Below are 24359 nucleotides of genomic sequence, written 5' to 3'. Positions count from 1 at the left end.
AGGAATGAGTTCCAGCTGAGGATATCAGCTTCATGAAGAAGCCAGAATCTTACAGGAAAAGAAAGATTTCAGTGAGCATGAAGGGAGACCATTTAATTTGGTGAAGGGACACTATATGGCACTATATGCTCTCTCTCTCTCTCTCTCTCTCTCTTTCTCTCTCTCTCTCTCTCTCTATATATATATATATATATATATACACATATACATGTATATGTATATATATATATACATATATGCATATATAAATGTCTTTTATATACCAAATACTATGCCAGTGCTTTAAAAATATTTCATTTGATCCAATAACAGCCCTGGGTGATATTTTTATTCCCATTTTGGGGAAACTTGTGACAAACAGAAGTTAAGGGACTTGTTCATTTAACCATGGATAAAGCCCTAAGGGTCATCCTTAGTGCTCTGGTCAGTTCTTTCAGACTTTTAAGTTAGACATGAGCTGCTAATGTGGGAGTACTTTCCACATGAAGGAGTTCCCCACAGGCATGATGTCATAGGTTTAGGAGGAGGACAATGAAAGAAAATGAACATAATCCTGGCACTTCAGAGTTGTGAAGAAAGTCCTCAATAAAACTTAAACCTCTGTGTATATAAATGTGAGTCGTTATTAAAAAAGTTTTTTTCTCTCTCAATTTAGGAAGAAAAAATAGCTATTAGCAAAGCAAAACATTTTTTGGAGTCCAACTTGTACTCAGCAGAAGATCCATATAGCAGCGCCCTCACTGCTTACTGCCTTACTCTCTTGCACAGTCCAGCTGCTCCAGCTGTGCTTCGGAAACTGAATAGCCTGGCCATCATGCAAGGTAATCTGGGTGGGTGGTCTTAGTGGACCACAAGCATACCGTTTTCCCCCTCCCTTAGCCTGAATGGATGTGTAGACCCGTGTAGTCATGTGAAAGCTGAAGAAGGCCTGAAAAAGCATCATCCATCCCTCATTCTGCAGATGAAATCCCTCAGGCCCAGGAAGAAGCTACTAGACCAAGTCCTGGGCATTGTAACCTGGTCAGATGATTTTGCCAGAGCAGAGGCAGCCCAGCATGGTGAAAATGTTCTGCCTTGAGTCAAAGATCTGAATTTGAATCCTGACCCAGGCAAATCACCTCCCCAGTCTGAACCTCAGTTTCCTCATCTGTCAGATGGCTAGACTCATGCTTCCATTTTGTATGTCACAGAGCTATTGTGATCATTAAATAAAAGTCATGGGGAGAATTGCATTCTAAAACCTAAATTTTTGTCCACTGCTGTAATTTCATCAGGGTGGGGAACTTCTGATATGGGAACTCCCTCCATCTGTTATGTAGACAGCAACTCTTCTTTGTAGTTTTAAGGGTTTTTTTTTTTAATTATAGTTTTAAGTAGTTGTCTACGACTCTAAAAGGTTAAATGAATTGCTCACTGTCACACAAACTAGGAATAAGAGCAGAATCCAAGTCTTCAAGATGCCAAGGCCTGCTCCCTACCTATTATACCTCACTATCACCCAGAGCCAGCTTTTCCACTTAGAAATCTATATCATTCTTGTTATATAAAAATTTGTATTAATCTCATTATAAATTATTATAGAAAAATAGAAATCAGTATTATTATATATTATTTTATAAAATCTATTATCAGTCATATTATTACATAAAAATCTAAATCAGTCATATATTACTATATAAAAATCTACATGAGTCTCATTAATTATTCATGGGGAGCAGACAAAGGCTTGGAATTGTCTTCATTTCCCAGTTAGGCTTTTCTAGTTGCAAATCAGAAATAATTCATTTAAAGGCAAATGATTGAGAATAAGAACTCCACAGGAACCTCATTGTGTTCTGCTCTACTCAGGGCTCATGCCAAGTTTTCTCCTTAATGGGGGAACTTTATAGCATGGTTCTTTCAGTTCAGTCACTAGTCTCCTAGGATAAATGCCAAAGTATACCCAATTTGTGCAAAAATACAGTAAAAAAAAATACATACATATGTATATGTATATATATATGTACATATATACATATGCATCAAGCATGGCTCTCTGTGGGACGCAGCAGAGGAGACAAGGACGTGGCCTGTTCCACAATGGCAAACCATATCAATGGGACTATATAACCCACATCTTTTTATTTCAGCACATACTGAAAGGATATAAATAAGAACCAACTTGGGTTTCATGCTTGGCGCTAGGATAATACTTCAGTGAGATTGTAGTATATTTAAAACTATTTCTTTAAAAACCTAAATATCCTTGTTAGATACTTGAGTTCATAGCCACGAACTGCAAGGAAGTTGTTCTGATAGGGCTCAGGCAAAAACTCAACCGAGATCCAATGTGAGCGTTACAGAAAGCGCAAGCAGGTGGGGTGAATGGAAGAGGTGAAACGGCAGCCTGGTAGACATAAGGAGGGTCCCAACCTCTCCTTGGCTAGGACTGCACTGAGCTTTTCTCTGTCAACAGGGATGAGCAGTTTCTCCACTGACTTTTGAGGAACTCCCATGAGACTGCTAGAGTAGAATCTTATAAGCGGCTAGAGAGACAAGCCAGACATGATTGCAATGGATCAATACAACTGTGGAATTGGGTCTCCCTGCCGATCTGTGCCTATGGATCCCTGCCTCTTGGGCTGTAGTGTTCCCTAGGAGAATCCGGGGTGTGCCCAACAATTCTGCCACTGGGGCAGAGAAAACATAAGGGGTGATAAATCAATTTTCTAAGGTTGATGAGGACATGTTAATTGACTTCTAGCCAATAAATGCCATACTGTCTGCTTTCAATACGGTGGTTTCCTTGGGAGTCAGACTACAGGAGGTTCAAATTGGGGGTGGTTACAAAATGCTGTCAGACGCTGTAGACTTGACAATATGATTGATTTAGGGATTATCAATCTGGGCATCAGGGAAGATAGTGCTATTCCCAATAGAAACAAGGGAGTGGGGAGGATGGGAAGGTCTAGAGGGAAAACAATGAGTTTGACTTTAGAGGCTTTAAGGTAATAGAAGGTCATTCAGGTGGATGTCCTTAACAAGTTCCTTCTGCGTTTTTGCTTCTTCCCTACATGTCTGTTGGAGTTTGTGGAACATTAGAGGAGAGAGTGAAAAAATGACCTGACTGTGCTAAAATGAAATAAAGATAAAGGGAAAATCCTACATTTGACTATATAAATATAATATAAATGATATAATATAATATATAATAAGCTTATATAAAGCTCAGCATGGGCTATATGAAATATAAATATATATAATATATATAAAATAAATAAAAATATAAATATATATAAATAATATATATATATAGAGAGAGAGAGAGAGAGACAGAGAGACATAGACAGAGACAGAGACAGAGGGAGACAGAGACAGAGAGAGACAGAGAGAGAGAGGGAGGGAGGAAGGGAGGGAAAGAAAGAGACAAAGACAGAGAGAGAATGAGAGAGAACAAGAGAGAAGAAGAGGGAGAGAAGGTGAGAGAGGGAGAAGGAGAGGGGGAGAAAGAGAGAGAGACAGACAGACAGACACCCAAACATGCTGGCACCCATGCTAAGCTTTGGGGTACAAGTACACAATAAAAGATAAGTGCCTGGGGCAGCCAGATCCTCGCCTGCTCTGGCAGTGTGGGACAGGGGAATCTAGCTGAGCATGTGTTTAGTTGTTCTCCAATCAGAACAGCTCCTTTCTAGTAAGGTCAAGTGGACTGGAGCAGTCTGGTGGAAGCTCTGTCTGGTATGGTGGTTGGAGGTTGACTAGATATAGCAGACTAGTGTTAGTGCTTGGTCACTTAGCCATCAGAATGTTAAATCCCTACGGTGGGCAAATGAAATGGGCGGATTATCCCACTCAGATACTCAGGACATTTTTCTGACAATCTGGTCTGGTTGTGCTGGTCCAGATAGAATAAGCAGGATAGCAGGCCAGATGGATACCTATTTGTGGAGATCATTTTCAATTATAGTTGGACCATCAGGTACCCTGTGACATCTCTCCCAACCCTGAGATTCTAAGGACTCTGGGACCTTGGCTACCTTTTATTTGCTAATTTTATTTTGCTTTTATTTGCTCCTCTAACATCAGTATTATGTCATTCCAGATGGATTCACACATTGGAGCTTAACGGGAACTCTTGTTACTGATGAGGACACATTTATGGGATTTAATGATGGACTTTCTCAATCAGGTACTGGTATTCCCAGTTCTTGTGTGTGTCTCCAAAGCTGAGACAATAGTGTGCATTGCTTTTTATTGGCTCTTTATTCTAATCATCTAGAATGTCTGCTTTTGCAGGATGCCATCTGCCAGGAAGCTTCTGTTTGGGATGGAATCCCCTCCTCTAATTTAATTATTAGTGGCTCTCTCCCTTTCAGTTATTTCAGCAGAGGTGGAGATGACAGCCTACGCATTACTGACTTATACACTCCTGGGAGATGTGGCGTCGGCGTTGCCGGTGGTCAAGTGGCTGTCGCAGCAGAGGAACGCACTCGGGGGGTTCTCGTCCACACAGGTGCGTCTGTGTTTGGAATGACAATATGGCTTCTGGTTGCACTCTCACAGGTAGGAAGCATGGAAGGAGCTCTGGAATGGGAATTAGAGCACCAGGGTATAAATCCTTGGGAGGCTCAGTGCCCTCCTCTATGAAATGAAAAGGGTTTTGAATTACATGAACTTTTAAGGAGCCTACCAACTGGGGAATGAGTGTCATCCTTATGTTACACATGGAACCAGAATCTCAGAGTAGGAAGGGACCTGAATCCTTCTAGTCCAACCCCAGAAAAACCGGGAATCCTATTTAGAACATACTTAAAGACCTCTGAAGATGGGGAGCTTGCCTCCCTAGGAGGTTCTGTTGTGCAGTCTCTTTTCAGTCATGTGTTCTACTCTCTGTGACCCCATCTAGGGTTTTCTTGACAAAGATAATTGGAATGGTTTGCCATTTCTTTCTCCAGCTCAGTTGACATGAGAAAATTGAGGCAAACAGGGTTAAGTGACTTGCCCAGAATCACATAGCTAGTAAGTGTCAGAGACTCCAGGGCCAGCACTCTGTCTACTGTGCTAGCTAGATGCTCAAATAAAGCAAGTCTGATGGACTTTTAGTGATTTCTGTTTGCAAATTATATTATATATATATATTATATTTTATATATTATTATTATATTATATATTACAATCATATAACTTATATCAAGCAAAATCTTCTTCTTGGCAACATTTTCACTTTGCACTTTGCTCTTGGAGATCAAGGAGAATAAATTGAATCTTTCTTTATTCTCACAGTCTATTTATCTTTGAAGACACCCTTCATATCCCTCCTTCATCCTCTCTTCCAGGCTGAACAGTCTTAGCTTCTTCAGCCAGTCATCAAGTGATATGGTTTCTAGTATCCTCCCTTTCCTGGTCACCCTCTTCCAGATGGCTTCCGATTTATCTCTGCCTGTTTTAAAATGCAGTCCTCTCACTGAGCAGAACGGTCAAGATCTCATCTGCCCATGGCAGGGAACTATGGGTCTCCCTCCTCCCCATCCTCAGCTTCCAGTGCTCCTCCTCTTGCTATAGCCCAAGTCTCCCTTCTGTTTGGGAGCTCTGATTATTGAGCTGAGCGTCTCTTGGAGCTGCCATGACTGAGAATGAGGAAAAAGGGGATGTCCAAGATGACCCAACTGGCAGTTGCAGGTTGGAGACTTGCTGTACATGCTGCCTCGGCTCTGGAAAGCGGGTAACTTATAGGACACTATGTCTATAGCAGCTCTGTGACCCTCTTCTCTGTGAGGGACTAGAGGTAGCTGGGGGAGTTTCTGAGGGATGCAGGGAGATAACAAGTAGAAATCAGATTCTGGTTCAATAAGAAATGTCTAGATATCAATTTTTCATGACACATTTCTCAAGTATCTCCTGCTTTTATGATCTTTTTTTCCCATAATTATTCATACTACCTGGAAAACTTTAAAAAACTGTAAAAGACGTCCTTTCATTTTACTGTGAATTCTTGATCTGTATTTCCCAGGACACTTGTGTGGCTCTGCAGGCCCTGGCAGAATACGCTATCCTATCTTACATTGGAGGAGTCAATCTCACCATCTCTTTGGCGTCAACTAACTTAGACTACCAGGAGACATTTGAACTGAACAAGTCCAACCAGAAAGTCCTGCAGACAGCGGTGGTACGTTGGTTCCGTTCACACTGCAGCCCTGAGGAAGAAAATGCTGTTCTCAGCTGGTGGGTGTGAATTCCCTGAAGAAGGATTGTGGGAACCGGCCCAGGTCCTAGCTCTAAGGAACGTCTCCTGTGTCAGGGGAAGGCTAAGCTTGATAATGCACAAAACCTTGTGAGCTGTTCTCTCCAAGGCCCTTCCCTAGGCGTGGACACACATGACTTATAAATTAAAGATGACATAATTACGGTTGCATCATTCATCACAGAGGGTGCTAGAGGCTTTTTGATGGGGAGTATTGGCACATAGCTGGCTGTGATAAATGTACACAAGGTCAAATAGGCCCCGAGTCTTTACGTGGAATGTGTTTTCCTGTGTCTCTCAAGTGAGAGTCATGTTTCCTCTTCTTTCTGCAGATACCTAGTATTCCTACCGGACTCTTTGTCAGCGCCAAGGGAGAAGGCTGTTGCCTGATGCAGGTGAGAAAAGGAAGCTGAGACCTCTCTTTCTCTGTTTTTCTCCATCTCTCTCTTCCTCTTCCTCCTTCCTTCTACTTCTCCATGTCCCACTAATTAGTAGAGCTCAAAATTGCCTTTTCCTTAAGGACAAGTGATAATTATTCCTCTAGATTCCATGGTCTTCTAGGAACCCCTAGGATGATGGCAACCCTACCAATTCAAGGCCAATCAAGTTCTCCTTCCAGCAATATGCATGCATTGACCAATAGCTCTCCCCCACCAAAAATAAATAAATTACAAAAGCACACTTTGTCCACAAGAGGGCCCTAGGCAGAATGCACATGGCTGAAAACCAATCCCTCCATACTACAAGCTAAAACAAGTGGAAGAGCAATATCTTCATTCTCAGCTAGACCAGCTGGTTTCTTGTTTGCTTTAGTATTCCTCTTTGGGTTGAGTCTGAGGCTTTGCATATAGCATAAAACTGGAGGTTTTAGTGGACTGCAAACTCAATATATATCTCAACATGTCAACAATATGACATGGCAGCCAAAAATGCTAAAGCTATCTATCCTCTGCCATATCAGTACTAGAAGGGTCAGCTATATCAACTGACACAAAAGTTGTGTTATAATTTTACTTGAAAGAAAAAGTTTCACCTTCTATGTTCTGAGGTTTATAATTTAAAATAATGCCCTGTGTCCATTGACACAGTTTGATCTTTCGAGTTATTCTTAAATTCTAATCCTTTCAGAAGGTAGTAGCTAGATTGAAGGGGATACTTGGTTTGCAACATGCAGCTGACATTTTCAGAAAGACATTCATTCCTGAAGAAGAGAACCAGGGCAGTGAGAGGGCTAGAACACTTACTGCTTGAGTACCGAGTGAAGGAATTGTACGTGTTTAATATGGAGAAGAGAAGAGAAGATTCAATGGGGATATAATCCTGATCTTGACATGAAAAAGACCTGCTGTCATGTGGCAGCAATGGGCCAATACCTTCCAGGAATAACAGGTAAATAGTGGATAGAGGCAGATGTAGATTTGATAGAAGGAAAAATATCCTTATAATTAGGATTATCCCCCCTCCCAAAAAAAAAAAAAAGACCAGATTGCCTGGGAGGTAGTGAATTCTTCTTCATTGGAGGTCTTCAAATTGAGAATGCATAGATGCATGGATGGATAGTTGCATGGATAGATGGATGGATGACCATTTGCTGGGGAAGGGATATTATATATGAGATTCTTGATAAAATTGGCTCGCTCTTCTCTTTCTTTCTTTCTTTTTTTCTTTTTTTTTTTTTTTTTTTTTTTTTTTTTGCCGAGCCACTGGGATTAAGTGACTTACCCAGGATCACACAGCTAAGAAGTGTTAAGTGTCTGAGACCAGATTTGAACTCAGGTCTTCCTGACTTCAGGGCTGGTACTCTATCCATTATACCACATAGCTACCCAAAAAATTGGCTCTTTCAATGCCTACATTCTATAACTTCAGAAAATGTTTGTTGAACCAAAATGGCCATGGACAAATCCCATTCTATTCAGCATCAGAAAGTGTCCGTGTATCTGCTGATGAGCCCCTTAGATCTTTTTTTTGTTTTGATGAAGCAAACTCCAAAGAGTTAAATGACTTGCCCAGGGTCACACAGCATAGGTGTTAAGTGTCTGAGGCTTCTGTTTCCAATAAGAATGGAAATAGAAACTTCTATGAGATCAGCCAGATTAGCCATTCATTGTAGTTACCTTTAGGAGATAGCATAAATGCAGTCGGGACTAGGACAGACTCTTCTATTCAATATCCTGGCCAGGGGACCTCTCAAATAATTTCAAATCCAGTTAAGGACACACACACACACACACACACACACACACACACACACACACACATACACACACACACACACACACACACACACATATACACACACACACTCACACACTAAAAGAACAGCAGAAAGAAAGAACTGTTTCACCAGAACTAGTTTGATGAACTCCAGATTAGGTCATGCACACAGGAAGTCAGTGTTTTAGTTATATTTACTTGCTTTGATGCTAGGGGAGGAGAGAGAGAGATGTCAAGTCCTGTGATTTGAACTCAAGTCCTCCTGATTCCAAGGCCAGTGCTCTATTCACTACATCCTTTAGTTGCCCCAAACCCCTCAAATCTTTCCAACTGGAGCCAGTTACTTGCATATTGGGTGAAAACAAAGCTTGGTTAGCCTTGAAATGGCAAGGCTGCCATCATCCTAGGGGAAGATGAAGCCCAAGTAATGTTAGGAGTCACTGCACCTGTGGCTTCATTTTCTCATCCAGCCAGATTGGTCTTTCCATTTCAGGAAGTTGCCTTGTATTCTCCTGTCTCTGTTTATGCTCCTTCAATTCCAGCAATTCTAGAATTCTTTCTTCCCATCTTTCTTCAATTCTTAAATCCTGCAAGATCAAGCCAGACCTTTTTTCATGTAATTCTCTCTAACGATAAGATTAGTTATAGCTTAGATTAATACAGTGATTGAAAGTTTGCAAAGCCCTTTACACATAACAACTTAATATAGTTATTATCATTAGTCAGAGATAATGTCGTGAAAGAAGTTAAGCTTTGATCTTGGTCTTAAGAATGGGCAGGATTTGCAGAGATTGAAAGAAAAAGAAAATAAAAAATTCTAGGCTTGCTGGAATGACAGAGACAGAAACGAGAGAGTACAAGAATCTTCCTGAAATGGTGTGCCAAGGTTGGCAGGAGATATGTTCTATAAAAGAGTAATAGGAGACCATGCTAAAAAAATTAGGCTGGGAGCCTCTGCCTCCCTCCCCTGGCATTAAACCAACTGAAGGAACTCAGGATACTTACCTAGAAAAGACTCAGGAGAATAGGAAGCCATCATCTAGTATTTAAAGGGCTATTCTCTGAACAAGAATTTAGATTTCTTTCAAATGACTCCAGAGCAGAGAACTGGAACAAAAGACAGAAAGGTGTTTGAAGGAGAAATGAGAGCAGTCCCAAAATAGAGCAGGCTTCATTGTGAATCACAGGAGAATATCCAGCAGAGATTGAATAACTGCTTATCAAAGATGTGCCACAGAGAATTCATGCCTTAGATAGGAATTCTGAGATGACATGCATCCATGCGTCACATTCAGTTCATGCTACCCAGCTTCCATGCAGAGTTCTTGATGACTAAATGATATATTCTCTCTGCTGGTCCAGATTGATGTAACCTATAATGTGCCTGACCCAATTGCCAAGCCAGCTTTCCAGCTCTTTGTGAACCTCAAGGAACCCAAAACTGAGAGACACCGCTTTCAGTCTCCACTTGGATTGGTCTCTCCAGCGAAGAAACTGGAAACCCTTCAAAGAGACTTGCCCCTTGTAGATGATGACGATCCAGCATCTGATCAAGATCACCAAGAGTACAAAGTGATCCTGGAAATATGTACCAGGTAAGGAGCTGTCTAGGGCTGGGATCATTAGAAAACCTTGAAGAAACCAGGCAGATAAGGGATCAACATTACTCCAAATTAGTGCTACAGAACCAGCCAAATGAGAGGAATTCTGACTTTCATAAATTTATTACTGAGCAAGAATCTTTTAACTAATAAACCAATGACATGCTCACAACATTCATTATCGTGTGTTCATGCATTTCTATGGACAAATTATAGTTACCAGCATTGAGCTTGTTCACTTTTGGGAACCTGGGCAAAAGGAGAAAACAGACATATTGGTGATTTCATGGAGAAACAAGCAAAGCAAGGGTAATGAAGAATTGGATTCCAAGGGAGTCCAAGAGAGAAGCAAGAGGTGGGGAGGCACTTGGAGAAACAGATAACATATAGGGAAGCAAAAAGCGGGTAGTGTAAAAGTCACACCTCTCTCCCCCACTCCCAGAAGTCTATATCACAGGAACTTTTATACTAATATCCCATAGCACTCTAGAACCTTTACCCTGCCACACATCTTGGATAAAGCTTCTTCTTTTCTGATAAATTGTTTTTTTTAATTTTTTAAAAATTTGTTTATTCTGTATTAAAGCTTTTTATTTACAGACCATATGCATGGGTAATTTTTCAACATTGACCCTTGCAAAACTTTGTGTTCCAAAATTTTCCCTCCTTCCTCCCCTAGATGGCAGGTAGTCCAATACATGTTAAATATGTTAAAATATAAGTTAAATTGGATAAAGCTTCAATCAATTATCAATTTGTTGTCATTTACTGTGTCAGGCATACCATTTCCTAACTTTAACCTAATGTCAATGTTGGGAGGGGGAGATGAATGACGGTGAAACACTATAGGGATAGTATATTGAGATTTCAGCAGAAAATTCCAAATCTAGTAATTCTATCAGAAAAAAAGAAACTTAAGTTAGCCCTACCTGTTCTTAATGAAATTATGCTCTTAATAATCACTATTTCCATTTCTAAGTGCTTACAAGCCATTTCTTTAATAATAGGCTTCCTAGAATGTTTCCAGAAATTGACATGCCCAACATTCTATAGTTTGGAGACTTTGCACTTTTCCTATTTGAAAATTAGGATTTTTTTTCAAACCCCAAATCTTTTAGTCTTCTTCTCCTATTCTATTTAATCTTTTGAAGTTCCCTGACAGTGGTCCAGCAATCACATATATTAGTTGTATGGGCCTGGAGTCATGAACTAATGGACTTCTTTTGAGTTACATCACTCTATTAACTGCTGATATTCTGTCCACAAAAGGACCCTTGAACACAGAATGTTAGAACTAAAGAAAATTAAGCGTTTCTCCAGTCCTACGGTTTTATTTTATAGAAAAAGAATCTGAGAGTGAGAAAAGTTAAGTAACTTGGACAAAAGTAAGGACTATAACCCAGAAATCTTGACTGCATCCAGGATTCTTTCTGGCACATCATTAACTTGAAAGTCATTCATTCATTTGGCAAAACAAATCTCTAATCTCTAAAAAGAGATTCTAACAAACTCAATCATTCCCTCATTTATTAATCCATTCAAGAAAACTTTATTGACATTTTTCAGGGTAGTAGCTGAGGAAGCCTCTTTCCCCTCTATTTCTTATGTCAAAAACTGCCAAACTTATACCAATTTACCTTTAGTTGTTTAATATTCCCCCACCGATGTGTATTCTTAACATTTATAAGGGACAACTAGCTGGTGCAGTGGATAGTGCCAACGCTGGAGTCAGGAGACCCTGAGCTCAATTCTGGCCTCAGACACTTACTATGTAACTCTGGGCAAGTCATTTCACCCTGCCTCAGTTTCCTCATCTGTAAAATAAACTGGAGAAGAAACTGGCAAACCATTCTAGTATCTTTACCAAATCCAAAAACAATAAAAACATAAAGTCATGAAGTTTTACAGTAAACATGGACTTGGTTCATAAATTAACCTTAATTTGATTATTTTTTAAATTTTCTTTTTTGAGCTCTTCTCTCCACCTTGCCCAGGCTGGAAATATAATAACGATTCATGGATCCAGCCCTACAACTGATCATCTTGGAATCTTTGAACTGCTGTATTGCACCTGGGGCCATTTGCCTCTTCTTAGACAGTCTGGTGCCCCCTGCTCATCATATCGGTATCAGACTATGCAGAAACCTGATTGCCTTAGTCCATTGATGCTCAGAATTTGCAAGGTCAGAGGATTCATCAGCCTCCGCCTTTTCCAAAACAGGGATGGCATGTATATGCTACAGAGCCTCACTCATGTTTGAATATTGCCTTAACATCAATTTGGAAAATGAATGCAGGTTCTGTGGAGATGGGTTGCTTTGGCAACAAGTGTATTTTCAGTCCTAATGAGTTTTCCTACAGGAGCAATTTAGTATCACCTTTCTCTAAAAGAAACATAGGATCAATCATGTAATAATCATAATATCTACCTTGACGCCAATCCTGTGCCTTCTAGCCCTTGTAAATATTGCATGTACATTTTAAAGTTCTTGGTTGATGGAGAATACAGAGAACAGGTTGTAAAATACAGAAACATGGAGAAGATTCTCTTGGCTTCAATTGAAGTCCTGAATAATGAAATCATTATTCTAATGACCATCCCCTCGGGAGTCTTCTCTCAAGCTTTTGGATAAAGTCCCTGATCTGAATAAACTAATAATGTCTCACCTGTTCCTTCTCTGAAAGTGAAGAGGTTGTGCTATCTGGGATAGACTCTGAGTCTTAATTATATTTGGTCTGAGAGGTTTTTAAATGACCCAGGAGGATCTTCTCCACCACTGTAGAACTGACCTTCTGTTGGGATAAGAAATAGACCATCCAGCCAGCTATCCAAATAAGACTACTCACCTGTTTGGAGGTGGTCGTGTGAGACATAAGGAAGACTTTGGAGTTCTTAAATCTCTTGGTACCCGGCTAAATGATGATGCCTTAAGGTACCTTATTTGGCTGAGGATTAAGTCTGACACGTGTGTGTGTGTGTGTGTGTGTGTGTGTGTGTGTGTGTGTGTGTGTGTACTGATAAAGTCTCTCTCTCCTTTGCTCTTCTACAGGTATGAGCTTGATAAACTAATTTTTTCTTTGTTCTTAACTCCCTTCTAACTTTCAGATTCTGTGTTCAAAGATATCTTGAGTTCTAACATTCTGTATTTTATCATCCAAGTTCCAAATTTCCAGTTCCAAAATTTTATGTCTTCCAAATTTTTCCCAGTTCTAACATTTTACTCTTAAGGGCTCTCCCAGCTTTGACATTGTCTTTTCTAAGTGCCCTTCCCAGACTTGCCATTAAATATTCTGTGTTCTGAGATCCTTTCTAGATCTAAAAACCTTTTCAAGAGGTTAATTAGAAACAAATACTGTTTGAAATAAAAGGGAAAGTATGCTCAATTAAAGAAAATATATAGTTTCCTTTGCCTTTCTCCCCGCCTTCTTCTCACAAGCCATCAATCTGCTTAAATCGGGCTCTGTCTCAAACCTCTGTCTTCACGCTGGCAATTCCCATGGCAGAAGTTATGGAAATAACCGCAGAAAGGCATCATTGCTGCAAGGCAACCACCTGGGTTATAGGCCTTTTCAAGCAAGGCAGCAATACCCCAGAGACCTCAGCCTCAGTATTGGAGAGTTATGAAAAAAAAAAAAGCTACCCCCAGCCCAGCTCCCTGGGACTTTTCAAAAGTACTTGGTGAATTTTGTTAATCTGAATCACTCCTCTAGCTATAAGGGCTTTGGAATACAAGCTATGCTTCCCACTGACTCATTGAGCTTTTTAACTCCTTTGAAAAATGAAGGAATCACTTCTCCTTCCTGCAGTGATACTATGATCGTGTGGATAGACATAGAGCCATGACTTGCAGACTGAAAGGTGCCAGTGGGCAGAGACATTCTCAAGGGCCGGTCACTTCAAGAGCTCCTAAAGAGAGTAAGCTTCAGTTCCTGCCAATTGCCGAGGGAAGAACTGAGCATGAGTTAGTGACAGGAATGACGGTTTCCAGATCTCATGAATTCTATCCTGAAACTGCTTATTCTTTCCATTTCTCCCTTGTGTACCTAATTACCTCACACCTTCATTTATAGACAACAGGAGGAAAGGGCTTGTCAACACTTTAAAGATCCAGCATCATCTTCATAGAAACTGGAAGGACTTCTATAGAAAGCAAGGTCAAGGTCAGAAAGGAACTTAGAACTTAGAATGCTCAAGCTGTGAGGATCTTTAAGATAAAGTGTCTAGAGTTTCAGAACTGAGAGAAACCTTAGAACTAGTCCCTACCAGAATAGATTCAGCTCAAAGCTCTAACCCATACAGAGCTTCATGCATTCTATCATCTGCATTATTATTCTGGCATTTGGTGTAGTAGTTATTACTCCTGGCCTGATGAGAACAGAGATTATTTTGATCTTTGTAATTCCAGTGTCCAACACAGTGCCTAGCCCATAGGAACTATTAAGTATTGTTGGATTAAATATACTCCAATCTCTTCATTCTTCAAATTGAGAAACTGAGGCCCAGGGAAGGAATGTTTCCAAAGTCCCATAGCTTTACCAGTAGAAGAGTTGTGGCTTCCATTCAGCTCTTCTACATCTTAATTCAGAGTTTTCTCTCCACGCCATTCTAGAAACAAGCTAAACCCAAAATAAGCTCTAATAAGAGACAATCTCTTTTCCTCATTTCTCATGCCATTCTTATGGAGAAAATAGAGATTTGTGGGCTAGACAATAGTATGGATTTGGAATTAGTTGAATTGCTTATCTTTAGAGGAGTCATTAATGATTTGATACCAACTTGAAGGGAAGTCTTCAGTGGATGACTTCAGGGATCTATACTTGTCCTGTTCTATTTAATATTTTAACAATATAATAGACATGCTTACCAAAATAGCAAATGACAGCAGGCTGGGAGGGATTGCTACCTCACCAAATGCCAAAATCATAATGCAGGTGACAGAATGTATAGATTTTTATGCATTGACCAACAACATTGAGCTGAATCTATAATTAAAATTTAAGTTAGATAAATATAAAATATTATACTTAGACTAAAAAAAACTGACTTCACAAGGCATCAGTTTCATAGTTAAAACAAGTTATTTGAATGAAAAAGATCTGGAGGTTATAGTGGGTTGCAAGTTCAATGTGTCAGTAATGTAATAAAACAATCAGAAATACTAATGTGTTCTTGGATTACACTGAGGGAATCAGACCTTTGAGAAATAAGGAATGGTGATGGTGCTTCTGCACTCCTCCATCATCAGACCTCAGGTAGAGCACTTTATTCAGGTGCGGGTGTCTCTATTTAGAAAAGAGGAGAAGGTCTAGAGCAGGGATCCTCAAACTATGGCCTGGGCTAGATGTGGTAGCTGACGATTATCCCCCTCACCCAGGGCTCTGAAGTTTCTTTATTTAAAGGCCCACAAAACAAAGTTTTTATTTTTACTATAGTCCGGCCCTCCAACAGTCTGAGGGACAGTGAACTGGTTCCTTATTTAAAAAGTTTGAGGACCCTTGGTCTAGAGAAAGATCACCAGGGTGGGGAAAGGTCTTGAGCCCATGTATTAGGATTAATTGAAGAGATCAGAGAATATGGCATTGGGGGGATTAAGGAAGTTCATGTGGAAGACAGATCAAACTTATTCTTCTTGACCTCCAGAGGGGAGGAACAAGAGTAAAAGATAGAAGCTGAAAAGTAGCAGCATTAGGTTTCATGCCAGGAGTAACTTCCTGGCAATTAGAACTGTCCAAAAATGAAAAAGAATTGCCTGAGAAGGCAGATCAAATGAGATATTTGTTATTAAAATATATTTAGCCTAGTACCTGCTTCATAGTAGCCAATATATAAATGCTTATTCTCATCCCTTCCCTTTCCTCAGTATTTTGGCATCATTGGAGATCTTCAGGCAGAAGCCAGGTGACCCTTATTGGGTGTATTGTATTTTAGATGGCTGTTGGGGTAACTTCCAACTCTAAAAACAGAGATTCTGTGATTTCCAAGTCCTAATCCCTCCCTTTTATATCTCTCTTCAGATGTTCTCTAATAATTCCCTGATAGAGAATTTTCCTTTTTTGTCTATTCTCTACCTGATTTGGATTTCAGTTCAGGAACTTAAAGAACTGGAAATGAACACTTTCAGCACATCCTAATCTCAGGAGCAATTATCTTTGGGTCACTTGTCTGAGTTATGGCCCAATTTTCCATAGTCTTGAAAATCTGGCTGGCTTTGCTTTTTTTTTTTTCCTTTAACGTTTTATTGCAGTCTTGAGATTTTTATACATTTTCATTGTTCAATCAGTCTAATTCTTTGTGACCCAATGGAACTTACTATCCATGGGGTTTTCTTGATAGAAATCCCAGAGTAGTTTGCCATTTCCTTCTCCAGAAGGAAGAATGGTAAAATGACTTTCCCAAAGTCATACCTACTAAGTGTCTTCCTACCTCCAGGTTCAATGTTCTATCCACTGAGCAATCTGGTCGCCTCTTACTTTCTCCCTCCCCTACTACAAAAAAAGCTATATTGGTGTTATCTGTCCAGCATTTGATGCAAAGAATAAGAGACAGCATATGCCCAATCACTGTGAAGACATTTGATTCTAAATACATTCTTCTCCTCCTCCTCCTCCTCCTCCTCCTCCTTCTCCTTCTCCTCTTTCTTCTCCTCTTTCTCCTCCTCCTCCTCCTCCTCTTCCTCCTCCTCCTCCTTTTTCTTCTTCTTTTTTGAAAGGTGGCTTCATTCTGGATCCTCAAACATGGCTGTTCTGGAGGTCCCTCTCTTCTCAGGTTTCCGAGCTGACCTTGAAAGCCTGGAGCAGGTAAGATGTTGAGCTGATGCTGCTAAAACACTTCCTGGGGCCCTCTGGGAGGGTGCACAAAGGTCAAGGTCCATGGCAAGGTTCCATGATATTGGCAATTAGGAATTTAAAACAAAACAAAACAAAAAGCCTTAGTTGCTAAGAGCTATTTATTTTCAAGTGGATTGACAGATATTTTAAATCCAATTAGCACATTTCTATCACAGAGCCCAGGCTGGGTTCATTACTGTGCATGGATTACAGTAATTATATGATCTACATTTGGAAACACTAAAGAGCCAGCGTGCTCTCACAGGAGCTGTTTCTGGCTTCTTAGGGGTCTGTACCATCTCCAACATCTGGAATGCATTTGAATGGAGGCTCTGTGTCTTGGAATTTTTGCCACCCCCTCCCTTTTTTTTCTGGGTAAATATCCCAGTCACTGCCCTGGCAAATAGACGTCCAGCAAAGTAACCCTGAGAAATCCCCAAGGCCTCTGTTCTGGATTCCCTAGTTCTGCTTGCAGTGACCACCTCCTCTAGATGAAAGAAAGATAGATACTGGGATTTAAGTCACCAAGTGTTTATTGAACATTTATTCTGTACGTGATGCTGGGAAGGGCATAGGGATGAAAAGGAGGAAGGACCCAAGCACCATTAAGTGCCTACTCTGTGATGAAAAGGAGGAAGGACCCAAGTACCATTAAGTGCCTACTCTGTGCACTATGAAAAGAACCTTACAAATGTTCTCATTTCATCCTCACGACAATCCTGGTAGGTAGGCGCTGTTATTATCCCTATTTTATAGTTGAGGAAACTGAGGTAGACAGAGGTGGACTTTGCACAGCTAATGAGTATCTGAGGTTGAATTTGAATTTGATTCTTCCTGACTCCAGGCTAAGGACCTGAAGTACCAACTTGTTTCAAAAGCATCCTAAAGGGATATTTTTTAAGAAATGCAATTTTTTTTTGTATTTCCCCAATGTGTTGGGGGAATACAAAATAAGCAAAAAGATTAAAATCACAAGTACCAGATGAGGAGAACAGACAAGCCTCTGAGGAGATGGGACTGAGGTGAGAGTCATATGAATTTCTGGTCAAGGCACAGCTATAAAAACTGTTGTCCTGTGTTCTTCTTTCACCATCATTAATGAGCAAGCATGAGTTTTACCTTTTCCAGGAACTAGGTGAGGTTAGGTTACTATCTTTGTGGTTCAGGGACCCCACAAGGAAAAGCCATTGCTCAGCACACACTTTATTCTCTGAGCCTTGGAGAATATCTCTAATTCAGATACAGAGAGAGAACATGAGGCAGGAGAGATCATTTCAAAGGGGGAAATGGAGTTTGTGAAGGCAGGAAGAAACGTTAATGGGTTGTTCAGGATATACAGTAAGTCTGGCTAAGAAATGGAGGATTTGTGGAGGAGAGAACTAGCAAGGCAGACTGAATAGATTTTTCAGGGTTTGAGTGCCATGCTATGATTTGGATTTGAGCCTGTAGGCAGTGGGTACAAATGAATAAATGAACAAAGCCCACGTCAACCCCTAAACTAAGTAAAGAGAGCAAAGGACATGCTGTGTGTGGTCTGAGGAGGAGCTGACAAGGTCCAAGCTCGGGACAGCTTCCTCAAGAAGGTGGTTTCTGAGCTGGCCTTTAAAGGATGATGGGAGAACTGAACAGTAAGAAGGCCATGAAGGGCATAGGAGCCAATGTGAGCAAAGGGGCAGAGATGCCAATTACAAAGGTCCAGCTTCCCAATCTTGGAGCTTCTGCCAAAGACCCCAGGGCTGGAGAACTCGCTCTCTTATGCCAAGGCAGCCCATCCCATTGCTGCTCAGTGTTCATCATGAAACAGCCTTTTTTTCTGTTAGGTTAAAATTTGTCACCAAGTGATTTGTCTCCACCACTCCTAGCACCAACCTTTGGAGCAAGTACACGGCTCATCCCTCTTCCATATAACACACCTTCAAATACTTGAAGAAAGCTGACATTTTTCTCCCCAAAGTTTTTCTTCTCAAAGATCTTCTGTTCTCCTGATGTGATTTTCAGGCTTCTCAGCAAAATGGTCACCATCCTTTGGAGATGATGTGTCTTCTTCTGCCATTTAAGAAGCAGAGCTCCCAAGGGTAACATAGGTTATAGATACCCCACCCTCCAGGTATTCCCAAGAGTGGAACTTCCTTTTACCAAAAGGGAAGGATTTTGCTGCTCAAAGTCTAAAATCAATAAGAGCTTTTCCTGTGTGATGAATCCCACACACTCTGATGGGCCTGCAGCTCCCTCCAGGCCCCCTAGTAAAGGGCCATTTCTCTGGAACTCCCTCTGCTTTCAACCTGGGTTATTGTTAGATTTGGCCATTGGCCATTGTCCTTCCTTTTGTGCCAGGATCTTCCATTAGTGCCACATATTGGTTTACTTGTTCTCTGCTTCTGCTTCTCCCCCATTTTCTTTCCTCTCCTCTCTTCTTTCACTTTCTCTCTTCTTCCCCTCCCTTTCCCCATCCTTCTCTCTTGCTATTCCCTCCCTCTCTTCCTCACTCCCTGTCCCTCTTCTTTCTCTCTTCCTTCTTTTCTTCTCCCTCTCTTCTTCCTCTCTTCCACCTTTTTCCACCCTCTCTTTCTTTTTCTTTGTCTCTCTCACTGTCTCTGCATCTGCTGTGTCTCCATCATCTGATAGAATGATTTGTAGGCAGGGGGCTTTTCCACCATCTGGAGAGCTTTAGTGTTTTCATGATGAGTTTGCTGCCCTCTGGTTCTCCGCAAATCCTCCCGACACAACCAGGTACTGACAACATCGAGTGTTCCCAAGACAGCGTGGCTTGAGTTGGCCAAAGTCCTTTCCAGGGGTTTCAGCCCTCCAGCTCATCAGAGAAGGATGTGTATACTGAGAAACAGTCTCTCCCTACGGGGTCCCCCAATCACAAAGACAGTTAACCCCCATCCCACCTGGTTCCTGGGGGAGGTAGAACTCCTGCTTGCTCATTAATGATGGTGAAAGAAGGACATGTGGCAGCAGTTTTTATAGCTGTGCCTCAACCAAGAAATTCATAAGATCATGTGGGAAAGGCAGACTTGGCTGCCTTGCGGCCACTTTCATTCTGTACCATGGAAGTACCTGGTTCCCTGTAGAGTCTGTGTGGGTCTGGTTTGCTGCCCTGACATTTATAATGAAATGGCTCCATTCCTCGGAGTTACAGGGACTGTCTGAGACTCCTCCCTCCTCCTTTATGGGCACCCTGGGTCAGCTAGGGACGGGATGTTTGCTGGCATTAGGCATAGGAGGCTGTGGTCACCTTGTTGGAAACAGTAATGAATAGTTGTAGGGCACTTCTGTGAATGCTTTGTGGGGGACATAGGAGCCCACACCCTGAAGGGGGAGTTTGTATTTTGGGAAACTTTCTGAATGGCTCTTCTTATTTGGGTCACAACTAAAGTACACTTTCCTCCCGCTTCTTTCCAAAATCCTTTCCATCCTAACTGCCGCCCAGCTCCTCCTTAAGGCCTACCCTGACCTGAATATTCTGCTGAGACTCCCAGCAATCTACATCTGTCAGAATACTGGGACAGTAGATTACACTCATGTGTCCACAGCAGGACTTGGGAATGCTGATGTCTCTCAGCCTACTGAAATCAGGAACCCATGACCCAGTGTCCTCCATGGAGCCTTTCTTGATGCTTCCAATTAATAACACTCATCTTTAGGCTTCACAAATCACTTTGCTTTAGAGCTCTCCAATGCTCCCATGATAATTTGTATACTTTATTATCTGGCTTTGTGTCGATAATAACCCTTATTGGGCTAGAAGTATTAGGAGGACAGGGGCTATCTTATCAAATCCAGCTTCTGATGCTTATGACTCACACGACCTTGTACAACATTGAACCTGCCTGGTCCTCAGAGGAAGTTGGAACTAGATGGTCCCTTCCAATGCTTGAGCCATACTTCTGGCTTCCAGTGTGTTTTATTTAGTTATAGCAAGGCTTCATATGGAAAGAGCATCATTGTGGTGATAGTGTTTGATGATTAACAATGTGTATTTCTGTATTTAAAAAAATGAGGGAATGCTTGCAGGGGAGAAATTTGTAAAGAATGGTCCATACAATTCACTGGGTTTGTTCTAGACTTTCTTCACCTGAGTTTTCCCTGTGGTTTGTGGAGGACGTGTGGTTCCCCTGAGACTTGTTCCTCCCCATAGCCATGTGTACCAAATTAGAGAAGCAAGCGAGCAGGAAGCTATGAAGACAAACTCAGTGGTCAGAGCCCTAACAATGACCTGATGAGGCTTAAACCAATACCTATTGTTGGCCAATCAATGAGAACTTGAGTGATGTGCGTTTAAAACAGGGTCCTTAAAAAAAAAGAAATCTAGCCCATAAACCTCAAGATATCTTGCAGAATTTTAGCAAACAAAATTTATATTCTGTATGGAACACAGAAATGCTAAGTCTCTAAATATTTGAAGGGTTTCATAGGAAAGAATAGTCGGACTGCTCAATCCTGTAGACCTGATAAGAATAATGTATGAAGTCTATTTTGAATAGAAGGAAAAACTTCTAACAATCAAAATCGTCCAAAAGTGTTTCTGATTTCAGCTGAAGGAGCCACTTCCAGGGTCCCTTACAGTTCTGGTCAGCCATATTCAGTGGCTCCTGGTGGGGGGGGGGGGGAAGGTACCCGTCCAGAGGGTTTGTGATTCCAGGAGTTTGTGAATGAATCACACATGTAGGGATCAAATTACATTTGTGGTTCAGGAACATTCTTCCCCAGCTGCACTCCTTCCCTCTCAGCATCCTTATCCCTCAGCTCGCTCCCAGAAGAGTGTTCAGAGAATGCAAATGAACCTTAACATTTTGTGTTTTTTCAGTTACTGATGAACAAGCAGATTGGACTCAAAAGATACGAAGTTGAAGGAAGGAAAGTCCTTTTCTATTTTGATGAGGTAATCAATCACAATTCCTTGGCCTATCTCCACACAGAGTGCCTCTTTCCCTTTGCCCACAACAACCCCGTGACATAGGGAAGTACAAGTAAGTGATGGAACCGAGGTTCCATGATACATGTGGGGAAGAGCTTTTGTTTTTCTTGCCTTCTCATTGGAAGCTGGGGTGGGGAAAGGGTGAGGGAGGGAATTAGGAACTGAAAATAAATTTGAATTTAAAGAAATTTAAGAAATGAGGCTCTATCCACATTTGTGATGGATAAATGTCTGTCAAAACTCCATGTAAGAAACATGCTTACTGGCTCCAATTCCAATTTTCTTTCCACTAATCCTGGCTTTGAGTCCAGGCTTTGCAGTTGAAAACCCATGGAATGTGGGTGAATCATTTAACATCAGGACCTCAGTTTTCTCATCTGTGACAAGGGTATAATAATGCAGACACTACCTGCCTCACAGGGAATGTTGTGAGGAAAGTGCTGTAAAAATATGAATTATTATTATTATCCCTAGTTTCTGAAGTGATTTTATGAAGTAGAAATATGAAATAGATTTAGGAGAACATAATGATCCACAACATCATGAAACAATCATGACATAGGTATTTATCACAGGTTACAAAAAATTGCCATGAAATAACAAACAGGCTTAACCAAATATGACTAGGCAAAGCAGAATCATAATAATTGGGCAACTTGCTTCTGAGTTCAGGAAACTTTAAAGTCTCAGGGGATCACAGGAACAGGGGTAGGTCTAGGGAGCAATGGGAGAAGTGTGGGAAAAGTGGGGAAAGGCCAGGGAGGGATAAAGGAAGAGCCAGGTGTGACTGAGTCATTTAAAATTATTCTAATCAAGGCATTCTTAGAGGCTGGAAAGGATGGATGGACTGATGTTTGTCCTCTGTTCTGGAAGAGAACCATGATGTCAGGGAGATGATGCCATGACATGCAAGTGAATTGGTTTAAGTGAAGGAGGGCTGGGCAAGGACCTGCCTCATTTTCCCCTCCAGAGCCTTCTGGCTTCAGTGACCAGATATAGACCAGGCTGAGTGGAGATGGCTCTGGATGCAATGGGAGACTTTGGCTTTTTTAAACCTAGGTCTTTAATAGGTCTCAGTTCAGTCTGGGAAAACTGACCTTTAGCATTTCCTCTCAAGGGAAACAAAATGGACACATCATGACTGTCTTAACTATGTTAATAAGACAGTCTAGGAAAAACTGACCTTTTTTGTGTGCAATTATGATTGATAACAGGAATGGGATGGGCTTGTTTGAACATTTCCTGACTAGAGGAAAGCTTACAGAGTAAGCTTTAGAGTTCACACAGTTTTGATTCTCCTAAATGAGGGCATTGAAATTCTAAAATAGTCATAATAATTAACATTTACATGGTGTTTACTATGTGCCAGACACTGTAATAGTACTTTACAAATAAAATTTCATTTATCCCCACAACCAGTTTAAGGAGGTGTTATTATTATCCCTATTTTACAGATGAGGAAACTGTGACATACAGAGATAAAGTGACTTGCCCAGGCTCACACAGCTGGTGAGTGCCTTGAGACTAGATTTGAAATCAGGTCTTCCTGATTCTATGCCAGTGCTCTGTTTGTTATGTCACCAGCTGCATCAGATTTTTTTTCCATCTGTTAAGTGGGGATAGATAAAAAAACCTCTCTATTCTGTCAGTATTACAAAGATATTGTGAGATAGTAGAAGCAGTTTGATACAGGAAAATTGAACTGTTGTATGCATTCGGTTCAGAGAATCTACCATTTATTACATGTCTGGTAATGCTGGTTCTTGATTTCAGTGCCAGTGCTGACAAAGTTAAAAATGACACATTCTGCATCCTGAGACTTTACATTATAAAGTATGCTATCCAACATAACACTTTCACAGATAGTTAAATACTGGGAAAACATGGGAATCAAAGATTAGATTGTAATAAAATAATAGCAATGGTTGTTTCACATTTATGTAACATTTTACAATTAAAACTCACTTTATATACTGTGTCTCATTAGGTCCCTCCAAAATCTTATGGGATAAGGAGTAGAGAATTATATCCATGTTTCACAAATCCAATTAAGCAAGTTCATTCCTTCAGCATTCAAGGACAAAAGAGAAAGGACAACATTTTTTTAAAGGAAAAGATCTGTAATTATTGTAACAGACTTTTCGTTATAAGAATAGTGGAACCACCCTTCTGGAACCCTAACATCCCAATATTGGTATACTTATAGGACACTAATAATGGCACTAAAGTGAACAAGGACAGGAAAAGCATCTAGATTGCACAAAATGTAGATAGGAAAAGATGTAATTATGAGAATCCTAAAGGGTTGATATCTAAGGTATCCAAAAAGTAGATGTCATGGGCTTGGAAAAAAAATCTTGGACCTTTAATTAATATCCAGAAAAGCAGAACATCGACAACTACTTACCTGTGTCCTAGCATCCTCTATATAAATAGGTATGTTCTCAAGAGACCCAAGTTGATGGTATCCTCACTTAAAATACTAGCATGGAACAAGCAAGCAAAACTCAACAGTGAATCACATCTTTACCATTTTCCAGTTGCTTTAAAGGAGTAAAAAATGCAACAT

At 40.7% G+C, this 24359-nt stretch overlaps 1 protein-coding gene and 1 long non-coding RNA gene across 4 annotated transcripts in view; one reads left to right on the top strand and one right to left on the bottom strand.

Annotated features, from left to right (window-relative positions):
* The window catches only part of CPAMD8 (C3 and PZP like alpha-2-macroglobulin domain containing 8), a 166017-nt gene that overhangs the window by 125263 nt on the left and 16395 nt on the right, over positions 1 to 24359 (top strand). Inside the window, exons 30-37 of the mRNA XM_051972095.1 lie at positions 656 to 821; positions 4082 to 4168; positions 4356 to 4492; positions 5990 to 6145; positions 6553 to 6615; positions 9800 to 10032; positions 16749 to 16836; positions 21680 to 21754. Coding sequence (XP_051828055.1) covers positions 656 to 821; positions 4082 to 4168; positions 4356 to 4492; positions 5990 to 6145; positions 6553 to 6615; positions 9800 to 10032; positions 16749 to 16836; positions 21680 to 21754 — 1005 coding nt within the window. The remainder of the gene's footprint in view (positions 1 to 655; positions 822 to 4081; positions 4169 to 4355; positions 4493 to 5989; positions 6146 to 6552; positions 6616 to 9799; positions 10033 to 16748; positions 16837 to 21679; positions 21755 to 24359) is intronic.
* The window catches only part of LOC127545064 (uncharacterized), a 51330-nt gene that overhangs the window by 13578 nt on the left and 13393 nt on the right, over positions 1 to 24359 (bottom strand). The window contains exons 2-3 of one of the 3 annotated variants that reach the window (XR_007949586.1): positions 9443 to 9544; positions 4473 to 4563 (exon numbers count right to left, since the gene is read on the bottom strand). This is a non-coding gene — a long non-coding RNA (uncharacterized LOC127545064). Of the gene's footprint in view, positions 1 to 4472; positions 4564 to 8613; positions 9025 to 9442; positions 9545 to 24359 lie in introns of those variants that run through there. The other 2 variants (XR_007949584.1, XR_007949585.1) reach the window with 2 other exon arrangements.

The sequence above is a fragment of the Antechinus flavipes genome, chromosome 1 (genome assembly GCF_016432865.1).
Source record: "Antechinus flavipes isolate AdamAnt ecotype Samford, QLD, Australia chromosome 1, AdamAnt_v2, whole genome shotgun sequence".
Classification (NCBI taxonomy): Eukaryota; Metazoa; Chordata; class Mammalia; order Dasyuromorphia; family Dasyuridae; genus Antechinus; species Antechinus flavipes.
Note: the sequence above shows the minus strand (reverse complement) of the source record. Positions and strands in the feature narration are given on the sequence as shown.